Here is a 23,319-nt window from a genome sequence, read left to right on the forward strand (position 1 = left end):
TTCTTGTATCATGTTTATTTAATTATCAATGCCAGGAAAAAAGACAGTATTTTAGTTGTTTCAGGACACTGAGTTTTGTTTGTGGGTTACTAACATGAAATACCTAAAGGATTTGCGGTAGATACCAGCTTGATGGCAGTTGATAACACTTTTCTAAAAATAATATAAGAGACTGAGGGAGAGTCTGGAAAAAACAAGAGTGATCCAATTGTGTAAGCACATATAAATATGGGTATTTTAACAGCCTAGCCCTGATGAAGCCAAGAGAACTAGAAGCAACTCAAATTACTTGCCTAAATTTTGGTGAATTAGGCCATTAAAGCATTCTTGCAGTCAGCAGTACTGTGTGATGCAAATATACTGGGTACTTTTTCTTTTATGTTCAGTGATTAGGTAAGGACCCTGTTCTATATTGTTTTTCGGGTGCAAATTTGGAATTACTGGTCCTCTCCGTTATGGTACTATCACTGTAAAAATTTAGGCACTTACTGGGTCCTGTGGCTGCAAAGGTCTGATTATCTTTCTCTTTTTCTAATTCTACGTTTCAAGTATTTTTTCAAGCCAGTGACGACGAGTTCTTGTGCCTTTGCATGTATTCCTTTCAAAGTAGGTAAATGCATCACTTAAAAATCATTTTAAGAAGCCTGATTAGGTTTGTTTCTTTCTGCTATTTCTTTGCTCGCCCTATAGCGTGTAACTTACAAAGGCTGTTAAAACTGTCATTGATAGCATGACAGTTGCTGTACTTCTCTGTTGCATTTTTGTGTTGTTTCTTAAGCGAGATTGTGTAGGTAGGGTGTGAGCCAACTTAGCAGTTTAAAGGTTTTGTTCTTAGTTGCTTAGATCTTTACTTGACTTTGACCATGTAACATGAAGTGCTCTTTGCTGTGTCGGCTTCTGGATGATTTAAAGCCAAAGTGGAAACCACAGAACACAATCCCAAAGCAAATAAATAAAATCATTATAGAGTTGGTTATTTCTGAGTGTGAGACTTTTTTTAAAGTACATTACGATGCTTATGTTAAAATTTTCTTGCAGTATTTTCATGGAAAAACTTTGCCATCACCATTGGCATTGATTATTTTTATACTTGGAGATAACTGATATGGATTCTGTATTTATTATACATTCTTTCCTTTATCCCAGCTATCCTTTTATTTTTCATATGACATTAACTGTCAAAGGAGACACTGCTTGTACTTGGCCAAGTTATGAACCTTTGAAAAATGTTTGCAAAGGCTCAATCAAGTTTTAGAGAAAAAAATCCCCTTTTAATTCTCTGAATATTAAATCTCCTTTGGGCATGAGGGGAGGCTAAGGAGGATTTTCTGTGTTTTTATAGCTCTGGGTTGCTGTCAGGTGTAAAGATTGAAAGCAAGGGCAGACTTCTGCCCCTACTACTCTGCTCGTACTTGTAGAGCGTGGAGAAAGAATTTACTTGAAGTGAATGGAGTAGGGATGGGATCTCAAGAAGGGGAAAAATGTTTGGAAAAGGAAAAACACTGGGAACATAGTGACTGGAAATGAGGGAAACAGTAGCAAGAGTTCAGAAAGGCGGAGCGGGAATAGATGGGGAGGGTGAGGGACTGGTGCTTGAAGAGGAGTTTGGGAGAGGGAGAACCTACTAAAAATAGACATTATTGACATGAAGTGATTGGATCCTGGAAGGCTTGGGTGAGAATGAGAAAAGATAAGGTGGAAGGAGGAGGAAGTTCCAGGAACGGTTGAACAGGAAACGAAAACTTGGAGAAAAGAGATGGGTTTATGAGGTGCAATGATGGGATACATAATCAAAGCTTTAAAGAAACTCTACAGATTTTGTTGTTGTTTCTGTATACTCTCCTGCCCGCTTCCACCCTCCATTTCTGATTACCTTCTCTCTCTCCAATCCAAGTTTGGAATAATAAACAAATTTCATATATTTTTAGCAAATACCCCCAAAACTGGGTGTCGTCTCACAGTAATGTTAGTCCAGATAGAAATTCATAATTTGCTCCTTCTTGCAAGATGTTACTGTTAAGTTATTTACGAACATTGTACGTTTGTGGTTAGTCTAATGAATCTTCCTGTTGATCAATTAGTACAATTCCAAATGATGTCAATTTGTACTCTATTTTTAAAATAAATGCAACATTAAAAACATTTTTGAGGTGACATTTATTTTATGATTTATGTAGGCTACAAATAAAAGTTTACGTTAAGGAGAGACTATAGTGTGTGTGTGTATATATGTGTGTGTGTGTGTGTATATATATAAAAATATATGTAAATTCTTCCTACTTCGGTCATGGAGTAAAATATTTTCTGTATTTAATTACTAGGCAACGGTAGTAGAGCTTGGAAATGCCTAACCTGATGTCCAGAACGTGATATGGATAGAATTGGTCTTGCGAACGTTAGGAAAAACATTCCTCTAATAGGAAAACGTGGTATTTAACTAATTCTAATCCTCTTTGAGTATTCCGGAATAATCAGGGAGAGTTAATCTTTTAAAAATGTGTACCTTAGGGTTAAATTGTACCCCATATATAAGCTAAACAGTTTGATACTACCTTGCGGACTGAATTCTGATTTTAACTACAACTCATTTACAAAGGCTCATCAAAGTGAAGTCCTCAAATGTTGAGCTGACTGCCTGCTAAAGCATTTGCAAGGTGAAATAGTACTCTAGACCACTATGTCTTTTCAGGATCTGCCAATGATTTTTTTTGTATCACTTCCTTTCCACACACTTCAATAATTTGTTTTTGTTTTAAAATATCACCAAATTCATGTTAGGCCCTAATATCTTGCTTCTGTATTTCACATTGAATTTTTGCTCTGGAATCTTAAAAGTATTGCAGAACTCTGATACTAGTGCTTATGAAATTGAATCACTCTAATAAAGTTGAGACTGCAACGAGCCTATTAGAGTTGTAATCTCTCCCTTCCACACGCAGTGATTATTGCGAGATGTTGTTTAGGTTTTACTTAATATGCAAAGTGTTTATTTCCGGTGGGTGGGTTTCTGGTGTCCTCTTACTATGTACTGAGTACACTTTCCTTTAAAGTCAAAGCAATATTTATGTTCTGTTTAAGAAATACTGCAAGTAAGTAATTTAAAAGAGGGGGAGAGAAGTTCCAATGTTCTTTTTTCTTTTCAGAAAAATGCATTACATATTTGTTCTTGCTCAGTATGCAGATCTGATTTAACATACTTTATATTTTTTAAGAAAAATCAATACTTGCAATCTCTGAAAGAAAGATTTGTTATATTGTAAAGTTACTAGGATTATTTTCATTTTGCATCACTTGCAAAGTAGGTCATGCGTTTTATTTAACTGTAATATGACTGTGCACTAGAGCACAGAAGTTATGTAACTATAGTATTTGAGTTGTGTTAGCATAACAAATGCTGTCCACTTACTGGTGGCTAGTATGCAACTTTTATCCCTTTATTTTCAGATCATTTATTTTCAACTACGCTGCTGTGTTTTGTAGTAATCAACAGTATCCATTATTGGAAAATCAGTATGCCATGTCATATGTCTGATATTGAGGGTAAACACGGAGCTTTGATCTTTGGCATGAGTTCAAGTTTTTTGTTTTTTTCCTTTTTTATTTTAGTATTCACTGCAACCAAGTTTTTTAAAGGCAAGAGCTTTGTAACAGAAGTGAAATGGGTTTCTTATTAGAAGTCTCATGAACTTATATTAAGTTTTTACAGGGAGAAAAAAAATGGTACTGTAGACCAGGCAGTCACATACATAGTTAAACACAATATTGGTATAAATAATACATATCTGTTTAATTATTCAAAATTGTCACTTGGATTTGGTATGTGCCAATACAACATGCATGGTAAACTTGTCACTCAGTTTAAAGGAAAGCTTCTGCTAGTTTAACCTCAGTTGTTAATGAATGTGGGTGTGTTTAAGTGGAAGAATGTAACCTGTTTTATCGAGGTTTGATATGTTAGGGCATGCCTTTTACTTGACCTGTATAGCCTGACAAGGCTATAGTCTTTTCAGACTTGTCCGAACAAGAACATTTGCCTAAAGAGGGTTTGTATTGACTGAGTGAAGATGGAGGAGATGATAATTCCTAGAATACGCAAAATTCCTAAGTCTAGGATTTTTTACTTAGAAGCAGATACGATTCCAGGATAAGTTAAGGTTGTATGAAATATGTGGGCACAAATGAAGCTCAGAGGCGAGGGGCGCATGCTGGTATTTCTTTTCAGTTGCTATTCAACAACTGAATTCAACTCCCACCTCCCCTCCCCCACCCCAAATACTAAAAATTGAAGCATTGAAATGAGAGTTGTTTTAACTCGTTCTGATGCTTCTGGCAGATGTCCCTTAGAGCAAATGATGTGTGCAAATTATTGAAGAGTGTGTGTCAACTCTAGAAGGAAGTTTACTTGCACATTAGTGTCCATGTGGCACTGTTTTATCTAACAAACTTCAAATTAAACAATGTTCAGAATTAATATTTTAGTCAAGAGCAGAATAGGGCATCTGACTATGTGGAGTTTGTATTACATGCAGAATAGTGGAAAGGCTGGATGACAAGATCTTGGGCAGAACTGTTTACTTCATAACCCAAACAAGCTGAAGTTCCCAAAATAATAAATACTGCTGTCTACAGAGAGAGTAAACAATCTTTAGTCCTCTGTGAAAACTTATTCTTGCTGCTTCACAATTTTTCTACTGCAGGTAGAGCTGAATTTCCAGCCCAGGATTTAAGAGGTTAGGAGGACATAAATTCCCTATTGCAGTAATAATTTGTGGACAAAATGAATTCTTTCTTTGCAGTGCATAAGCCTGTGGTGGTGTTGGCTGTTTGAACAGCTTCAGGAGACGTAACTGAGACTGAGAGAGGGAAGATAAAAACTGAGTTCAAGATTAAGAAATCTCTCTTTGAACTTCCCTTATCACATTTGTTGACCATAAACACCTAGCTCCAAAAGCAAGTAATTCAAGTTACTGGTCTTTCTATTTGACTTGCTGGATTGCAGGAATCTATAATGGAATATGAAATCTATCTTAGGTTTATCCCTAATAAGTAAATGCCTGCGTTGGTGCAATATGTTACTGACTGTAGAAATTGTACCCTTATGACAACTTTAGCAGGGTAAATGCTTACCTGTTGCAGGCAGGAGTAATGACTTGTCCTGGTGGAGACTGACAGTGGAGCAGGTTGAACTTGAGTCAGCAGTGTGCCCTTGCGGTGAAGAAGGCCAACTGCATCTTGGGTTGCATTGACAGGAAGGAATGTAGCCAGCAGGACCAGAAGGCCAGAGATTTTTACCCTCAGCATTGGTGGAACCTCATCTGGAGTTCTGCATCTGGTTTTGGGATTCACAGAATGACCTGATACATAGTTACAGAGAAGATGGAGCCAAACTTTACTTAGAGGTGCGCAGTGGAAAGACTAGAGGCAACGGGCATCAATTGCAGCAAGAGAAGCCCCAGTTAGATATCGGGGGGAGAGTCATTGTGAGGGTGGTCAAACAATGGAATAGGCTTCCCAGAGCGGGGTGGTAGAGTACCCATCCTTGGACTTGCTCAGAACTCACTTAAGCCAGGTCCTGAACAACCTGACCTGACATCAGCCCTGCTCCGAGTAGGGGATGGGACCAGGAGACCTCCAGAGGTGCCTTCTAACTGAAATCACTTCATTTCAGTTTTAAGGCTCAGGAAGGGTAAGCATTCACTGAAAGTGGCACAGGGAGTCAGTCTTACCTTGAGAGCTCTAAATTGGCTTGCCTTGGCATAAATGCTCCGACACTGCTGAGAACAGTTATGTTCTGCTCGTTATCAGCTAGGGTTTACCTTGTACACGACCTGTTCTAGACTTTAGTTACACCCCCCCACCCCCCCCCCAAAAAAAAAAAAAGACTAGGCAATCACTGTAAAGGACAATAATCCGCCTGTTTGGCAGCAGGGGAGGCATTTGGCTGCTGTATTGACATGACAACGTGTGCAAGACTGTATTCGTGATGCACACTGTCAGGGTCTTGAACACTTTACCATTGCGATACACGTTCCTTTGCATCTGTTTCAAGAGAAGTCTGATACTCTCTCTGTTGATGTCAGGTGCAGAGTAATGTTTGGAATGGAAGGCCATGTTATTTCCCTCAGCTATCCAGCTGCTTGATGATGGATGCCTTATTTCTAGACTGGGAGCTCATTATGGAAATTTAAGAGCTCAGAGTATACACAGCAGAGCACAGGCTTCGTATCAGTGTACTAGGGCTCAGACCTGTGGTTTGATTGTTGCGTATGAACTTCTCTGTGAGTCAACACAGACAGGAAAAGGTGGTAAGTATCTTTACTAGTAGTGTGTTATATTTGCAAATAAAGTTGTCCTTCCTCAGCAAGATTTGGTGAACCTGTAATGCTGTGGAGTTGAACATCAAGTTCTCCAGTCAGCAGACTTGTGTCTTTGAATATCTGATCCCCTTGGTGAATGACCTAAGTTATTTCTGTTGATGAAAACATAATGCAATAATGAATATAATAAAACAGTGGGAAAAGCCTTTAAAGACTACGGCCACCCTGAGTTATTTTTCTCTCTCGCTCTCTTTCTAATGTCTGTTAGAATAGTTTTGGTTTTTGGTTTTTTTTTTTTTTTTTGCTGCAAAGTCAATTTCTATCTGACCTTAATTCTCTACCTGCTTCTTATTTTGTTGTTGAGGTAGCTGCTAACTGCCTCTTCTATAGCTCCTTTCTAGGTAAGGTCAGTCTCCTAGTTCTTTTGGCCCCAGTGTGTCTCCGATAGTTTGTTTCAGGACCATCAAGCATCTCCTGGTTAAGAGGTTCACATGCACTTTACCTTTGTGCCTAGACTTTCTTATGGTGTATTTGAGACAGCTTTGGCACTTGAAAACGTGCTCCACAGAGCTCTCACTGCTGGGAGATTGGTTGCCCCTTCTACTTTGAGAAGTATCTGCCTACTGTAAAAATTTGTTTATGAAAGATTACCCAAAATGTTTTCTTCTGTTTCTGCTTTATTCCAATCAGTATGATCTGCTTCTAGCAGGCTGTCCAACTACACACTGAGTACTGATGTAAGCTAGCTCTTAAGGGTTAATCAAAACAAGAAAAATGAAAACAATGTAACATACTTTGGTTTAATCTGAATTTTGACTCTTTAAAACTTCATAAACTGAAGTTCCTCTCTTTGGTATTAATTGCAAAACACCCATCATAACTACTTGCCAGTGATTAGTTAGTGAATATTCATTTGATGGTGGTACTTGTTAACTTCTGTTCAGATGATTCCAGTCAAGGCAGTATAATCGTATACAATTCCTTTACTGAAGATAAACTTTTCCAGATTTTCTAACAGCTGTGTAGTGTTCTCAAATAATTTCTCTCTCTCTCTCTCTCTCTCTCTCTCTTTTTTTTTTTTTTGTAGCATCTAGAGATCTCAGCTGAAAAAAGGATCCTGTTGTACGATACACATGCATAACAAGGCATTTCCCCTGAAGTAGCGAAGAGATTAAGTTGCTAAAAGGAAAGGTAGATTGGAAAGTGAAACAGGAGCGAAATAGATTGCCTGAATTGCTGAAGCTAGAAGTAGAAACCTAGTGCAGTTGAATATAGTGCTAGTTATGTCTCAGTTTTCTTGAATTGTCAGTCTGTCAGAGCATCCTTTTTATCCACTTGGTATCTCTTGGTTTGGCTGCTTAGTTCATAAGAGCCTCTGAGTGTTGGAGATATTCTTTTTTTCTTTCATTAAGGTACAGATCTTTTTTTTAATCTGGTCAGTACTCTTGGGTACCAAATTATAGCGTGCAGGACATGAGATAATAATCAAACACTTCAAGGGAATTGAAGTCGTTGAATACTAAGTAGTTGAATACTAAGTCAAGCATCCAAGAAACTTAGGTTAACTGAAAATTTGTTCATAAATCTTGCTAGATAAAAGATTAATTTCTAAGGATAATCTTTCAGTAGTTCTTAAACTGCATTCACAGGTCAGGTAAGCTTTTCATAGGGCCAGCTTTTGTTTGCTGGGTTTGCTACATAGTAGCATAATAGCAGCTGGGGCTTGAAGGTGAGACTGACTAAAATGGTTTTGGTTGTATTCTTAGGTCAGCCCTGTGAATTAACCTTATCTTAGTAATTGAGTTTTTGCAATTTTTTCAGAAATAGGTGGTGCTTAATTGCTGTTTTAAAATATTTTGAGATTTACAGTATGATTCAACAGAACGACATGAAGTAGGGAAAAGGGAGCATATTAAATTTTAAAGATGATGCTTAAAAGACTGTTCCACCAGACGTTAGTTATGATAAGGGTAAGATTAGGATCAAAACCGCATGTTCAGTGCGTGAACACTGTGTTAAACTTGTCAGCTGCTTCCTTTCCGTGGCTTCCTTTAATGTCTTAATTGAATGCTTAAAGGGGGCAAATGCACAGTGTGTGTGGGAGGTACATGTGTTAAGAAATGTAAAATGAAATATATAACTTTTTCGTGTTATGTTTCAATTTCTCTTTTTACAGTGATGAGATTCAGAAGGTATGCTTCATGGAAGGCAGAGTTGAACTATTTGCGTGCTGTCTCAACGCTGTTGAAATATCAGTATTACTTAATTATATCTCTTCTGCATACTTATATTGAGAGATTTCTAATAAACCTTGATAAATCTTGATCCAGACTTCCCTGAAAGCAAGTAGTGATCTGTCTTGAGAAAATGTGTTCATTGCATAGATTGGAAGAAAGATTAGAGCAGAACTATTTGATTGTCAGCAGCCATACGTAGATGGTATGTTATGGAACTTCGTCTTTCTGTTGAAAAACTGCGTTTTGAGCTGTGCTAATGAAGAATCTACTTTAAAAGTCACCTCATTACTATTGCATTCATGCCAGCTTACGGGTCCTCTATGTATTACGTATTAAAGGACTGCTCCGTTGTGATCGATTAGCATGAAATGGCGTCGATGAGGGCTTTCTAACGATAAGTACAGGAAATTATTTTACGAAAGCGGGCTTTTTAACCCCCATACTTATAAAATATCTCCAAGTATCTGTGTATTTGTACCATTCTCTCTAGGGTTTAACAAAAATTATTGTATAGTTGTCTAGTGAATTAGGCAAAATTCACACAGTGGCAAGCATTTCAATATGGAGTTAAATTGATATTTCCGTAGTTGATGAAAAGAAGATCTATAGGGAAAGTTATTTAAAGGGATTTTTTTACTCATTCAAGTGTGAATTTGAGCACTAGTTCAAAATTTCAAGAGCTTTTCTGCCCTCTTCAATTACATCATGGGATTTAAATTTTCCTGCCTTTCCTAACTGTTTCTCAATGGTGTGTAGCATTTTGAATGAGAAATTTACTTATTCTTTTAGGTCTTTTCTTTGGAAAAATCAAATTTGCATGCAAATTAGTAACTGTGCCACTGGGTAGCAGTAGCTGAGTAAAGAAGTATTCTTCGTTCTTTCCAGTTTATTTCAGTTGCTGGTGGTTTATTAGAAAGAATGTGAGGATTGCCATTTAATGAGAAGTGAACAGTGGAGGAGTTATCTTAAAAAGACGTGTGAGGTGTACCTTTTTCATATAACAGTATTTTATTCTCTTTTGTTTTTCTTTCCAGCCAAATGGGGGGGAAAACAATGAAAGTACATCATTATTTAAAATGGCATCATTTGGCTTTGGGATGCATAAACATCTTAGACTATTCTAGTAGGAGTTATTTGGTAGCTCTGGCATGTTTATTCTTCTGTTATCTTGTTGGATGTTGAAGGGCTTTCCTAGTCAGCACTGCTGAATCTTAACTGACTTATGCAATACCGGTTCTCAACTTGGCCTACGTAAAAGAAATATGTTCTTGATCTTTGGATTTCTTCAAGAAACGTGTTGCTTGAGTTTACATGATTAGCCCGGTATCTTAGTTGTAAGGATCATTACATCTTTTGACAGAAAATTCCCTGGTGTTTGCTAGTAACCATAAATAGTTTATTTTCATTTTACAGTAGTCTGACTTGAGTGGATGATTTTACTCACAACGGTTAAAGGAGATCAGTCACTGGTCAGTTAAAATTCTGGCCTTCCTATTTGTCCTGCGTCTCAGAGTCTGTGTATCAGGTAGGATCGCTTCATGGTAACCAGTTTATAGAAGTCCTTTCCAGGAGTTTTGTGTGGTTATCATTCAAAACTGCATTTATCCTCTTCCTGCTGCTAATGTTTCCAGTTTTTGTGAGGAGTCTATCAGCTCTTCCAATAAGTCATTGATTGCTCTTACCTGTTTCAGAGGTACTAACATCACTTTAGTGGATCACGGGCCATCTAATATATTTGACTGGTTTATTAGTAATTCTTCAGTTGAGCAGAAAGTCCTCCTTTCCCAGCTGTCTCTCTCACAAGGTACATTTCAGTATGACTTATCTCTCTCTGATCACCTTATTCTCTGCAAACTAATATGTTTGCTACAAATTTGTATGTAGGATTAATGTGCATTGATCATGAGTGACTCCTGATTAGGTCATCCACCATGCAGAGTTTGATCTAAAAATCCCGTTGAATCACAAAGCTGTGTGAGGAATACCACAACAAGAACCTTACTGGAAATAATACTAATTTGCTTCACTTTATTTAAATGCATGATATTTGTAGTTTCCTGGCTTAACTTGTATTGTTATGCAGTGTTTCACAAAGGGTGCATAACGTGCTTATTAGTGCCTGTAAATCAATTCTACGTTCAATGCTTAGTCAAACTACCCTAAGAAACGTTGTTAATAAATATTACTACAGCTCAGTTTCTCAGGATTTTTTCCACTTGCAAGTTGGTATGCAAAATTCCACAGTTCTTCTTTCTTGGGTATTTAAGATAAAATAATTTGTTTTGTGTTAAGGCAGATTATTACACAAATTAAGTATGTTACTATAATTTATACTAATGGAGATAAATAGTAAGCAAGACAACAGGTTACAAAAGACGGGAAGATTGTTTTAAGAAGGCGTAAACAACAAATGGATAACTTGGAGATATGAGAGGAAAGGGCATTGAAGAGGAAGGGATAAGGAAAGAAAAGGGTAAAGAATGGAAATAAAAAAAAATGCATTTGGGAAAAGGTGATTGCCATGCTTGCAGTCTTCTAGATCCTTGCCCTTTAAACTGTTTTTAGAAGAGAGCATTCTAGCTAGTACTCCACTGTATAATTCAAATGAGACCAGAAATTGAATCTATTTAAATATTGATGTAGCTAACAACATTGTGAAATTGAGAGATTATCTTTATATATTTGGTGTAGGATTGTTGGTCTTTTTCCACATTTCCAGACTTACTTTTTTTTTTTTAATATAAGGTGTTAGCCTTCGTCCAGCTTGAAATACAGGGGTACGAGTTTAATGACTACTGCAGTCAGCAAAATTCTTGTACTAGTGTTTACAGAAGCTCAGTGCTGTGTAAGCTCTAACTTTTTCTTTTTTGTAGCTTCGACATTTAATTCCCTCTGTATGGTGTTGCTGCTTTGAGGTAGAACAAGGGATGCTGCAACAGGGAGGATGTTACCTAGCAACTCTTAATATGTGATGGACATTAAGCTGTACTTAATTCATACTATTTATTTTAAATATTTCATTTAGGTACCTGAATAGCCTTTTGTGGGCACCTGTTGATCTCTATTAACTATATAAGGAATAAAAGCTGAGTATTTTACATGCTTTTCAGTGTATGTTAAAAAAAAAAAAAACCCACTTAATACATTTGGTTTTGTATGGCAGTAATACAGAATGGAGCAATATGTTTGCTCCTTCCATACTGTGGTTTCTTGTGTTCTTTGTTTTGTTTGAGAGCTGGTTATGAATCTATATATGCATGTGCATGTGACTTATGTAAAAATATATATATATATTTTTTTCTTTACTAAATATGTAAATGTTTTTGAAGAGAATACTGCTGTAATTTGGAAGTAGGAAGAGTAAGAAGCTTCTCACATTTCCCATGACCTTGTGATTTCTATTTTTACTTTTTTTTTTTTTAATCAGGTCCCAAAAAAATGGAGGGAAAAAAAAACACTTGGACAGATGTCTTCTCAACCTTATACCACTTGAATTTTACCCTAAAATTAAAATTGCATTTTTTTGTGACGGCTGCTGTAATGCACTGTTTGCTTGTGGTCTTGGTCAAGTTTCCTTTTTTTGCTGTCATTGTTTTGTTTTGGGGGTTTGTTTTTTTCTTTTTTTGAGTTGCTTATATGCTGCTCTTAGCTTAAAAATGAAAGGGTCTGGAGGTAAATGAAATGATTAATGTTGTTTCTTTCAGTAAAGATTTTTTTTCTTGTGGTTGTGTGATTGAGCGATGATGGGGGGGGGCAGAAACCGCTCCTTGCTAGTGCTTAAAATGAGTATTGCAAGTAAGAACTTAGTGGAATGGGTCGGATGAAGTGCATTCTTTAATTTTAATTTGCCTGGTGCACGTGTTGCTTGGATACAAGAAAGCCTATATCCATAGAACATTATATTTTAAATATTCTATATTTGTAACAGAAACTATGAGAAACTGCATGCAATATAACCAAAGAATTAAGTGTTTTAACACCTTTACATCTGTTTCTTCTGGAACACTTATTTGTGCTTCTTAAAGTTCAGATGTGATTTCTGTGATGTGATTTTCTTCTAGTTTATTAGAAGATTGTATTTGGAGAAAAATATTTTGTACAGAATATCCACCACCTTCACAGTCAGTGCTAATTAGACTTTTAGTAAGTGTCTTTTCTCTTTTTTTGATAACTGGACATGGTGAAAAGCATTACAGGATTTCTTCAGTATAACGCGCCAAGAATTTTACATAACAATTTATCTCTGCAGTGTTATTTATTTATTTTACACCTCAAATTATATTGTCCTTTGCTATCCTGTCAGATTTCCTCAGATAACTAGAGCTATTTTCTGTTATCCTGTTTAATGCATAGAAATTTTGTTCGGTAACTTGATGCAAGTTCAATAATTGATGCATTTTAGAGTATTAGTTACTATAGTCAATACTAACCTTCAAGGAAGAAGAATTCTACAAGAATATTCATGTAATATAAAAAATAAGCGTATATTAAAAAAAAAAAGTGTTAAGAATGATCTTTAGTAGTTTGGCAAATCTTAAAGAATAGAAATGCATATAAATTTAGATAGGATATTTAGAAGAACTTAAGAAAAAGCCAATCCAGTGAAGCCAAGGGAGAACTTGAAGCATAGCAGATTAGAGAATGAAAATTTCTTAAAGTATTTGGAGGGAGCGAGGGAGGTAGCTGTGCCTCTCTCTTCTTACTGTCTGATACTACAGTATTTTGAGAGGTTAATAAAGATGAGAAAAAGAATGAAGTGTTGGGCAGAGATAACTTTCCTTATGTATCTTGAGTTTTCTTACAGAGGAATTTAAGAAATATGTGGTTAAGCTATTAACAAGCATACAGAGATGTTTTGAAAATATCCACAAATTAATAGCTAGGAGAGCTAGTTTGCATAATGGCCTTTATTTGCCAGAAGTATCTTCAGGCATTTAAGTCCTTAGGGGGTGAGGGTGGTTTTTTTGTTGTTGCTTTCTTATTTTTATTTTTTATTTTTAAGTATTAACGGAGGTCAGAGAACCTGAAGAAATCACATATCATAAATTTATTTTGATTCATTTCCTTTAGACTGAAGGACAGACAGCAGATCATTCCATTACTGTAATAAGAACAAAATATGTTACTGTGAATATCAAAACCCTCCATTCTTAAGTTAATTACTATAACTCAGTTCCTTTTTTTGGTCTAGCTGTAGATAACTGATTGCTGCTCTTGCTGCTTCGAGTTTTATTTTGGTTGCTATCTCTTTTTATATATGTGAATAACTATTTTTTGTAAATTTAGGTAGTTATTTTGATTGTAGATTAAATTTATTGCAGACGCAAGGGTTTTCTGGGTCATTGGTTTGCTTACATTTTAAGATCTTCCTTAGGAGGCAAAGGTGATGGTTTGGGAAGACTACTTTGGATACTGGTTTGAGGTGTAGTCAGTAGTGCTGTGTTCTTCGTGTCCAGAATTGTCTCCAGTGCTTTTGCCCGTTGTGCAATATTACTTACGTACTCTAATTCAAATCCTTTCTCATGCTCACCTCAACTGCAGTACTTCTCCTGCAGTGCATACTTATGATTATTTCTCCAGATGTCTATTAGCTTATATTTTTCTTAAACTATAGAAAGCAGAATTGCTTCAAATAGTTGTGCTTTACTCTATTTGTTACACATACAGAATTCCCTTTGGTTTGCAGCTGCTTGTATCATACAGTAAAAAAATACTTTGTTCCCTTTAGGGAAATTTGCTACTAGTGCACATTTTTCTAAGTCATTAAGTGTGTGCAGTTTATATTGGTTGTATGAATTTAGTCTCTTCATTTTTGATTTACTTCCAAATTTTTTTGGCATTCTTTAGTTAAAGCCCTTGCTCCATACTTGATACCTCCTCATTACTATGTACATGCTCCTTTGTGTTGAGATTTCAATTGATGTGCAAATAAATAGGTTGACTAATACTATGAGCAGTATCATTCACCCAGAGCAGCAGCCTCTCTTATATAAAGAAATTGCAATGCGTTGTTACTCTAGTCACGATAGTACATAAAACTTTGTTTGTTTTTAAATGGGGGTAACCCAGCTGCTTCAGTGTCTACTGGGTACCTCAGCATATCTGCAAATGTCGTTAGGCACATAGTTGCGTTATTGAGCATTTTCTTCATGTTTATACATCTGACTACAGGTATCTTTCCACTCATCTCTCCATCTAGCTTCTGAGACATTTTCAATATTGAGGTTTAGAAGTGCTTTAGTTCTTCTGAAAGCTGAGTAGTTGTCAGTAGTATGGATCTTATCCTTCAAATTGTTTACTTCCCCTTTTCTGGGCAACAGCAGGCTGGGTTGATTAGCCTTCTCTTTTCCATACTGCTCATACAGTTCTGTCAGAAAGCTAATGTTATCAGTTACAAATTTGGATTAACTGAAGTATTTTGTTGATGTCAAGCTGTTACTCCCCCCCCCCCCTTTTTTTTTTTTAATATAAATTATCTCTTCCCTGACAACAGGTTTTAAAGGAGCAGGAGCAGTAGGAAGACTAACTTTGAGACACCCAGACAGGACAATTTCCAAGCCTATTTCAGAAATGCTTTGAGCTGGGAGGCTTGAACGCAGTGGCACCTACTTCAAAAAACAGCACTGGTTTCAGTGGGCTTGCACTTGCATATAGATTCAGTGGCATCTGAACTCTGATAAATCCGCACTGATTTCGTTAAAACCTTTTCTGAGGCAGAGAACACCTTGAACTCTGAGACTTGATTTCCATTCTGATGTGCGTTTTGGTTTTGAACACCACCTTTCTTTTTAGTGTTTTGAGTACAGGAAAAGAGAAAAGTTCAGGAAGTGGAGTGTAATATACTAATGGCTTTGCTATCCAAATGGGATTATTGTCTGTCTTTTTTCAGACTAAAATTCTGTATTAAGTAATGTCTTGAATGAAGCCACTGTCTTGAGTGGCTTAGCCCTTGTACCTGGATATTTGGCCCTAACTTGATATGAAAAATCTTTGGCAAATCCATAGCAAAAAGGATGTACTTTGATCATCCAGTTTGTATTTAGTATAACTTGTGTCTAGGACTGTCTTTATGGTATGACTCTCTTAACCCATATTAAGTGCCGGTTGTTGCTGTTATATCACAAGAAAATGAGGCTAAAACATGGGGCGGACAGATTGCTCCATTGCGTGGTATGCAAAATCCAGAGGGTCAGAAAGCTGGAAAGCGAAGCAAAACTCATTTAATAAACAGAATGGACTTTAAATGAAGTTCAGTTTTAGGTAAAAGGTCAGTCTCTAGTTCCTTTTTTATTTGTAGCAGTTCATCCGTATACAGTAATGTACATATTGTATGTGTAAGATAATCTCATTTTTTAATCTACTATAACTGTCCTTTTGATTCTTGAAAATCCTTTTGGGTTTGTTGCATTCCTGTATCGATCCCTGTCTGTCTGACTGCTTCAGCTGGGTAATCATTTTTCTTGTTTATCCCTAATCCTTTTAATATTTCCTTCCTGCCACTGTATAACCGTACAATATGCCTATTGTTTGGAGTGTGTTCCAATGACAGCTGTAAGACCGTCAAGCAAAAATTTTAGCCTAGATGCCACAAAAACAGTTGACAACTGAACAAAAATGCAAAACTGCACAGCATGTATCTTCAAAGCACGTATGCTTACGTTATTGCATCACTTTGCTTAGTCATACAAAAAGTTCATGTCAGTGAACCATATGCTGTTTTGAATAAGAACTTCGTTGAAAAATAAAACCTGTCAAATGTGAAGTTACCTCTTTCAAAATTGTTCTTATTGTGTATTTGTCTTAGGGGGCATAGCAGGAAAAAAAAATTAATCCGTCTGTATGGGTATACGTATGTATGCATCTTAAACTTGTTTTTAAAAGAGCAGCTGTCGAATGGTTTAAGTATCTCCGTGAAAACATTAGGACCTGAGTCTACTGTAGCTGTCTTTGACCTTCTCCTTCTATGAAAACCTTCTATCCTTGTTTCTATGGTGACTGAGTAAAGGCATCTGGTCACATGAAGTTTTGACAAAATGATAAAAATCGCTCCCTAAAAGGATTTCCAGAAAAGCAGGGATGTGTTTCATTTCACCCGAAAAATAAGGAGCATACCTTCCTGCCCCCATTCCAGCTTTTTTTCCCTCAATTTCTCCCACACTACATTATACCTTAAGGTCTTTTCACTCTACTAACCAATGCTTTGACTGTTCTGCTTTTCTCATTAACTATACTTGGCATATACTTTCTCTGCGTGTCAAAGCAGAGCATGCAAGCATAATGAAGGAAAAGAATTTGATACAGAGGTGAAAGCTAGGTTTTTAATTCTCCTGCAGGAACCATTTTGATTTCTGTACTTTGGTACTAGCCAAGATGCGCAGGGGGCTCCGGGGGTGTGTGTGTGTGTGTATACGTATGTGATTTGTGTTTGGGTGGGTTTTGTTACAAGTGCTTTACTTTAACAAAAATAAATTGTGTTCAGATCAAGACTTCCTATGTTCAGTCCCAGTCTTGATAAATACTGCTAACTATAGGCCAGTTTAAATGTCCAGTATTGTGTAAACCTTTCAGGATGGTAAAGAAGTTACCTCTTTCTGAGACAGCATTGGTTGCAAAGTGGAGTTTAGTGCTCTAAAGGTGACTTGCTACTAAATCCTCACTTCTGCATGATAACTTCATAAATCCATGGGAAACCATACTTTTAAAAGTATGTGTAGCTGCCCTTGAGATGGAGAAAATTTCTGAAATGTGGGTATTTGCTTCTAGCTTTAAGATTATTGTTTCGTGACAGACCTTCTCTAATGTTAATGGTACTCCCCCACCCACACCCTCACATCCAAATTCTAATTTCTCCTTACTTTTATTTTTCCACCCATTGAAGAGTGCTCTCCTACCCCTCATGAACTTTAGAACAAATACGCTGTGATTGTAGTGAAAGGTCGTTTTGAATGACGTTATACCATGGTTTCTGAGGTACCAGAACTTCCCTGTGTCCTTCTGAAGTGAAAATCTTAAGATTTCTGTATTTGATTTTTGATGAATTCTGACTTTTAAATGAATGATCCTCGTGCGCAGCTTCTTTTATTTTAAAACATACAACACATTGTAATTGAGGTGTTTCAGTTATTCTTGGTATTTGTACGTTTTCCTCTGTCATATGCTTACTAGTAGCAGGTTTTTTGCAGGCTGGTTGCAAAGTAACAGCATGTAAGCATGATCCTTCAGATTTATAGAAGGTTAATTATGAAATACAAGTCTGTACAAATCTCGTACCGATAGTAATGTATACCTAAAGGCAGCGCTGTCAGTGGTAAACTGAACAATTGTGTATGAACAGGCCGCTGTAAAGCTGCCTTCTTGAGTAGATAGTCTCAAGATTGTTTCCATCAGATTCTTATGTTGAATTTTTCAGAATGTCAGTCAATTTATTTAGATTGTATGCATATTATTAAAATGTCATCTTTCCGGATACATTCCAAAATATATTTGGAAGATTCATTGGCTCCAAATAGGTAATTCATATGATTCCCAGCTTGATGGATCCAGGCTCTCCCTTTATCTCTGTAGAGATTTTTTGCTGGCACAGGCTGGTGCATATCAACAGATTTCAAAGATGCTGAATGCTTCTAGCTTCTGTGGTCTTTGATGAAAGACTGTATAAAGTGTGGCTCATAGAGGAAAGCTCATCAGCAAATCACCTGATAGCCTGTGTTCTTTGTGAAGTGATTTGAATTGCTGGGTGGCTTGGGTGTTGAATTTTGTGTTTGTTGTTTTTGAACTTGAAGGCAACATTCACAGCTAACTGAGTTTTTCTAGTTAGGCTGTAGGTTATCTGTTCAAAGTTAGTTCATCAGAAGTGTGACGTATACAACCTTGACAAATAACTGATTATTATTCTTGCGATGCATTCTGATTTTGTTTATTTTATATTCTGTTTGTTTTTTGGAGAGACTGAAATGCGATTAAATTGTATGTCCTTTTTACCTTAACTGTTTGATCCTTGATGTTAAGTGGCAAAAGTGCGTGCAACTCTGCACTACATGAATTTGTGAGTTGGATGAGCAATTGCTTGCCTTGCTAAAATGGACAGTTTATTAAATGAGACTTATTAGCTACTCAAAGGGTAGAAGGAGAGCAATATTTTATAAATATATATTTTAATTAGTATAATAAGTGTCCTGAGCACAAAATGCTAATTAAAAAAGGCATCTGCTGTAGCAGATAGTTTTATTCTCCTCCTACTTGCAGTTGTGGCTGCATAAAATTGTTATTGTGGGGGAATCTACTTTATGGGTTAGGAGAATGTGACCCATGCATATCCTCTTGCCTCATAATAAATATGTTTCAGGATATTTCTTTATTGAGGAGTAAGTCTCTCCTATATTTGCTGCGCTGATTTATTTTATAGTCACGTGTATAGTCCTCCCCTTCCTGGAAGACGTGATTTTTGATACGCTGCTTTGAAAAATGAAGGCGTCCTGTTTCTGAGCACACAGAGGAATGGGAAGTTTTATAATAAAATAATTATTTAGGATCTGTTTATTGAAGGTAATCCAGTAGAGCTTAAGTATTGATACCTTGCTTGACTTTGAAGATGTTGGATGGGAAGATTCTGATTTGTGTAATGGAGAGCAGCTGGCTGTGCTTCCAGAAGCAGTAGGTTTCTCTTGTTGTGAATGTACTTTGGTCTATTGAGAAGCCACCTTGAAATAGGCATGGTATAAAAAAAGGTAGCGTAGCAAAAATATCACTAGTGAGTTAACTTACAGTTGTTTCTTTATGGAATGCAGTTTGCCATTGTCCTAACTTTCCGTCTGAGATAGTCTGTTATCATATTTTTAATTATTCTTCCCTGACAGGTATTTTCTTCTATGTTACTTTTATAAGGGCTGGAAGTGTTTTTTAATAAAGGAGAGAAGAGCTATTAAACAAGCAGTTCCTCCTGTTTGATGAAAGCTTAAATAGCTGTAGGTAATGGAATTAAATCAGGAATCCTATTAGAACAGTGACATTTATGGCCGTATTAATGTTTGCCATTGTTTATTTTGGGAACAAATTCAATTTCGATGCCTTCTCGGATCAAGGAATGAAAAGGTAAATAAATTTAGCACAATGGATTTTAGAAATATGCCTTGCATACAAAATTCTGTCCTTGTTATAAGAAAAAGTGGATATCCGTGCAAGTTTGCAATTTGCCAAGACGACAAGAAGAAAAATCCTGCAACTTCTCTTAATGGTTGCTTAAAAGTAATCTCTGTCGTTCAGGCCTGGTATCAAAATGAGAAGCCCTCATTATCCTTTATGGAAATTTAGTAAAACAGAACGTGCTGGCTGATTACAGTTTTAACTAAAACACGCTAGCCCTACTGTGGGAACTGTTGCCTTCTCATGTTTCAGATAACAGTTATTTCCAGAAGTGCAAAGTATGGGAGCCTTCAAGGACACGCTTTCAGTACTGGAAGTCACAGATCACTTTAGCTACTTGCTCCTTTCCACCACAGAAAAAACACATTAAAATCAATGACTGAATAATGACGTAGCCTGTGGAAAGGATCTTTTGTTGCCTTTGACTTTGATATGGCCTAGCAATAGGGAACCTGAATGAAAATCATCTGTTGACCAAAACGACTTAGACTAATGCATCTGATCTTTCTGCTGTTCAGTTTCATCACTTTTATACTGGGAAGGCAATATTTTACAATGTATATCATTTGAGGTTGCAATTTGGAAGCAAGGTATTTACAGAAGTAGCAGTAGGGTGGGTTTGTTTGTTTATTCAGTATAAAGTCCAAAAGCAGTAGTGGCACTTCAATCAGAAAAAAATTTTGCATTTGATTTGTAAGTATCTGCTGCCCTTATGTAATCTTAGTATTCTTAGTAATCTAAGAATACAACACATATTTGCAAGGTGGTGATTGTTGATATTTCAACCATTTCCTCTTACAAAAGATGCAAGTTTTATTAAGTAGTAGCAGTTTTTGCAGTCTCATTGTCTTCTATTAGTTAGCTGTATTGGGTACAGGACTCTAATGTGGAAAAAGTTATCAAAGTAACTATAGAACAGGGAGTGAACATTTCATGTAACAGTACTACTTAGAATTATTTTTTTGTTTCCACTGGCTGTGGACATGCTCCCATTGGCTCTGGCTTGTTTCTTCACAGGTTTTGTTAGGTGATCTTATCAACTCCAACAGCAGGCTTTGCATTGGTGTTCCACATAAATATATCTAAAATCCTGCATAGCCCAAATGCCACAGTTTGACTTGCATCTTTGACAGCTCTTGCATTTCTGAAAGTCAGCTTAAATTGGTCAGTGCTGTCATGAGCATGGTCTGCACGAAATTCAGACAGCAAGAGCTTGTAGAGAAAAATATAGGTAAATGCAGTCGAGTAAAAATCATGATTAAACTTACTTAAATGTGTACAATATGGAGTCTTATTGTGTATATATACAGCTGTATTTCTGCAGTGAATCATAGTAACCAGTCACGTTCAGTCTGAACAATGTATTTAATGAAGCAGGTAAGAGCTTAAATATTAGGGCAATACAAAGCTTAAAAAAAAAAAAAAAGGAGGGAGGAGTTAGAAATGTTAAATAAGAGTCTAGGCAAAGTACATATCTAGCCAAAGCAATTTTATCAGGTAGATGGAAACAGTACTGTGTTTTATTGTCTGTAGCTGGAATAATTATGACACTGTCTGGTATCGCATGTAAATTACTAGTCTATATAGTCTGTAAGAAAAATATAAAGTGTTTATACATGACAGGAATACGTGAAATTGTTTTTTGACTCTGTTGTGCTATATTTGCCAACTAAAACTGAGGCAAATAGAATTACCTAGGATACCGTTTTCCTAAGTACTTAGGAATATGCAGCCTTTATGTCCCTCTAAGTGAAACTAAATCACAGTTAGAAAATCAGCCATCTCTACAAGCAGTATTTCTTTGATTTTCAGTATCTCCTGGAATAGTGGAACCCAAACAAAATACTAAAGTGAAGTATAGAAGTGATTCTCTGGAAAAATTTTTGCTCTAAAGTATGTTCAGGATATGATCAGAAGCAGAATTTCCTATTTGCTGTTTTAATTTAAAGAGATATATCCAATAAGTTTAGTAACTTTCAAAATAATGAGTTGGAATAGATATTCTTGACTTTTTTAATCAGAGATGCTATTTGATATGTCTTAATTTATCATTGATGTTTTCACTAGGGATTAACTTTTGAAATGGGATTAAATAGATTAATAAAAGTTGGTGTTGTATAGATACTTGTTTCTACTCTTCTGCATCTAGCTTTAACAACAGCAAAATAAGTAGCTGATTAGTTATGTGGGAGTAATTTGTCACACTTCTAATAGAATCATCTAGTTTATAAACCTGTAAATAATCAAGGAGTGGTACAAACAATTTATAAATCAAATTCTTGTTTTATGATTTCCCACCCCCACCCTGCTTTCTGTCAGGCCTGGAAAGTCGCCCTGTGTTGTCTCCAAACACTTTAAATACTCCTGCCCTATGGATACTTATCTTCCGAGTGTCTTGGATGCATTTGTGTTATGATAGTGCTGAGATGTGTTTAGCAAAATGATATCATCTTGGATACAAAATTTCTTACTATTTGCATTACGAAGTAAATAGATCACAGGAGCCGTCTGATTCTGCCCATAAGGCTTGGTCATTGCAGGTTGTGACGCAACTCTTGCCAGAATTGAGACTGGGTTTTCTGAGGATGAGGAATCTTAACTTTTTCAACTTTTAGCTGTCTGAGAACCTTCCATTGTGTCTTCATCCTCTCTTTGTCCATCTCAGTGGTGTCCTGTTTCTCACCGTTCCCAACAACCTGTTGACAGTGTTCCTCAGTATTCCTTTTGTTGGTATAGCACCCAGTGCCTCATCCTTCCTTGCTGGCCAAGCCTTTTCCCTTCCACTCTTCAAGCCGTAGAACATACAGGAATGACAGTGTTTCGATGTCAGCATTGGGAGCACGTGCAGTAAAAATCAGTCCGGTTCTCTACGGGCTCTCCAAATAAGCTGTTAAACTTTTAACAACATTTTTGAGTTTGTGAAATTTCAGTTTAGGTCGTTCAAGTGTAATAAATCAATCGGCTAAAGCCGGTTTCTCGTGAAGGAAAGTTGTTGAAAACTGAAGGTGTAGGTGTGAACATCAGGGCTGTGCGTGATGTGACAAGTTGCTTCTTAATGTCAAGGCCAAATGCTTAATTTCATGGTTGCTTTTGAGACTGTGGGTTCAGTGTAGTGCAAATGGGAATTTTTGCATCATATTTGTAACATGCTTGTCCTCTTGCAAATACTAAGATGTTTTCAAGTATATTCCATGATGTTTGCTAAACACTTTACTAGAAAAAATTTCCTTATGGGATGAGGCGGGGAGGAGGGAACTTGACTAGAAGTCGTCTTTACAGCTTAAGCTTGCAGTTCGGTGTTTTATTGATGTATATGGCCTGCTGATTTTTTTTCCCTCTCTCTTTCAGAAGAGAAACCTGATTGCTCCAAGGCCCGCTGTGAGGTCCAGTTTTCTCCTCGCTGTCCAGAGGATTCCATCTTGATCGAAGGTTATGCTCCTCCTGGCGAATGCTGCCCACTCCCAAGCCGTTGTGTGTGTAACCCTGCAGGTTGCTTGAGGAAAGTTTGCCAGCCTGGCTATTTGAATATATTGGTTTCTAAAGCCTCAGGAAAGCCAGGGGAATGCTGTGATCTCTATGAATGTAAACCAGGTAAAAATGGACCCTTTTTTTATTATTATTTT

The 23,319-nt window shown here is 36.6% G+C and overlaps 1 protein-coding gene across 4 annotated transcripts in view; it reads left to right on the top strand.

Annotated features, from left to right (window-relative positions):
• CRIM1 (cysteine rich transmembrane BMP regulator 1) overlaps positions 1-23,319 on the top strand; it is a 222,526-nt gene that overhangs the window by 69,701 nt on the left and 129,506 nt on the right. For all 4 annotated transcript variants that reach the window (XM_068939360.1, XM_068939363.1, XM_068939361.1 and 1 more), the window contains one exon: positions 23,045-23,287. In XM_068939360.1, the coding sequence (XP_068795461.1) occupies positions 23,045-23,287 (243 nt within the window). The remainder of the gene's footprint in view (positions 1-23,044; positions 23,288-23,319) is intronic.

This window comes from Struthio camelus, chromosome 3 (genome assembly GCF_040807025.1).
Source record: "Struthio camelus isolate bStrCam1 chromosome 3, bStrCam1.hap1, whole genome shotgun sequence".
NCBI classification, from domain to species: Eukaryota; Metazoa; Chordata; class Aves; order Struthioniformes; family Struthionidae; genus Struthio; species Struthio camelus.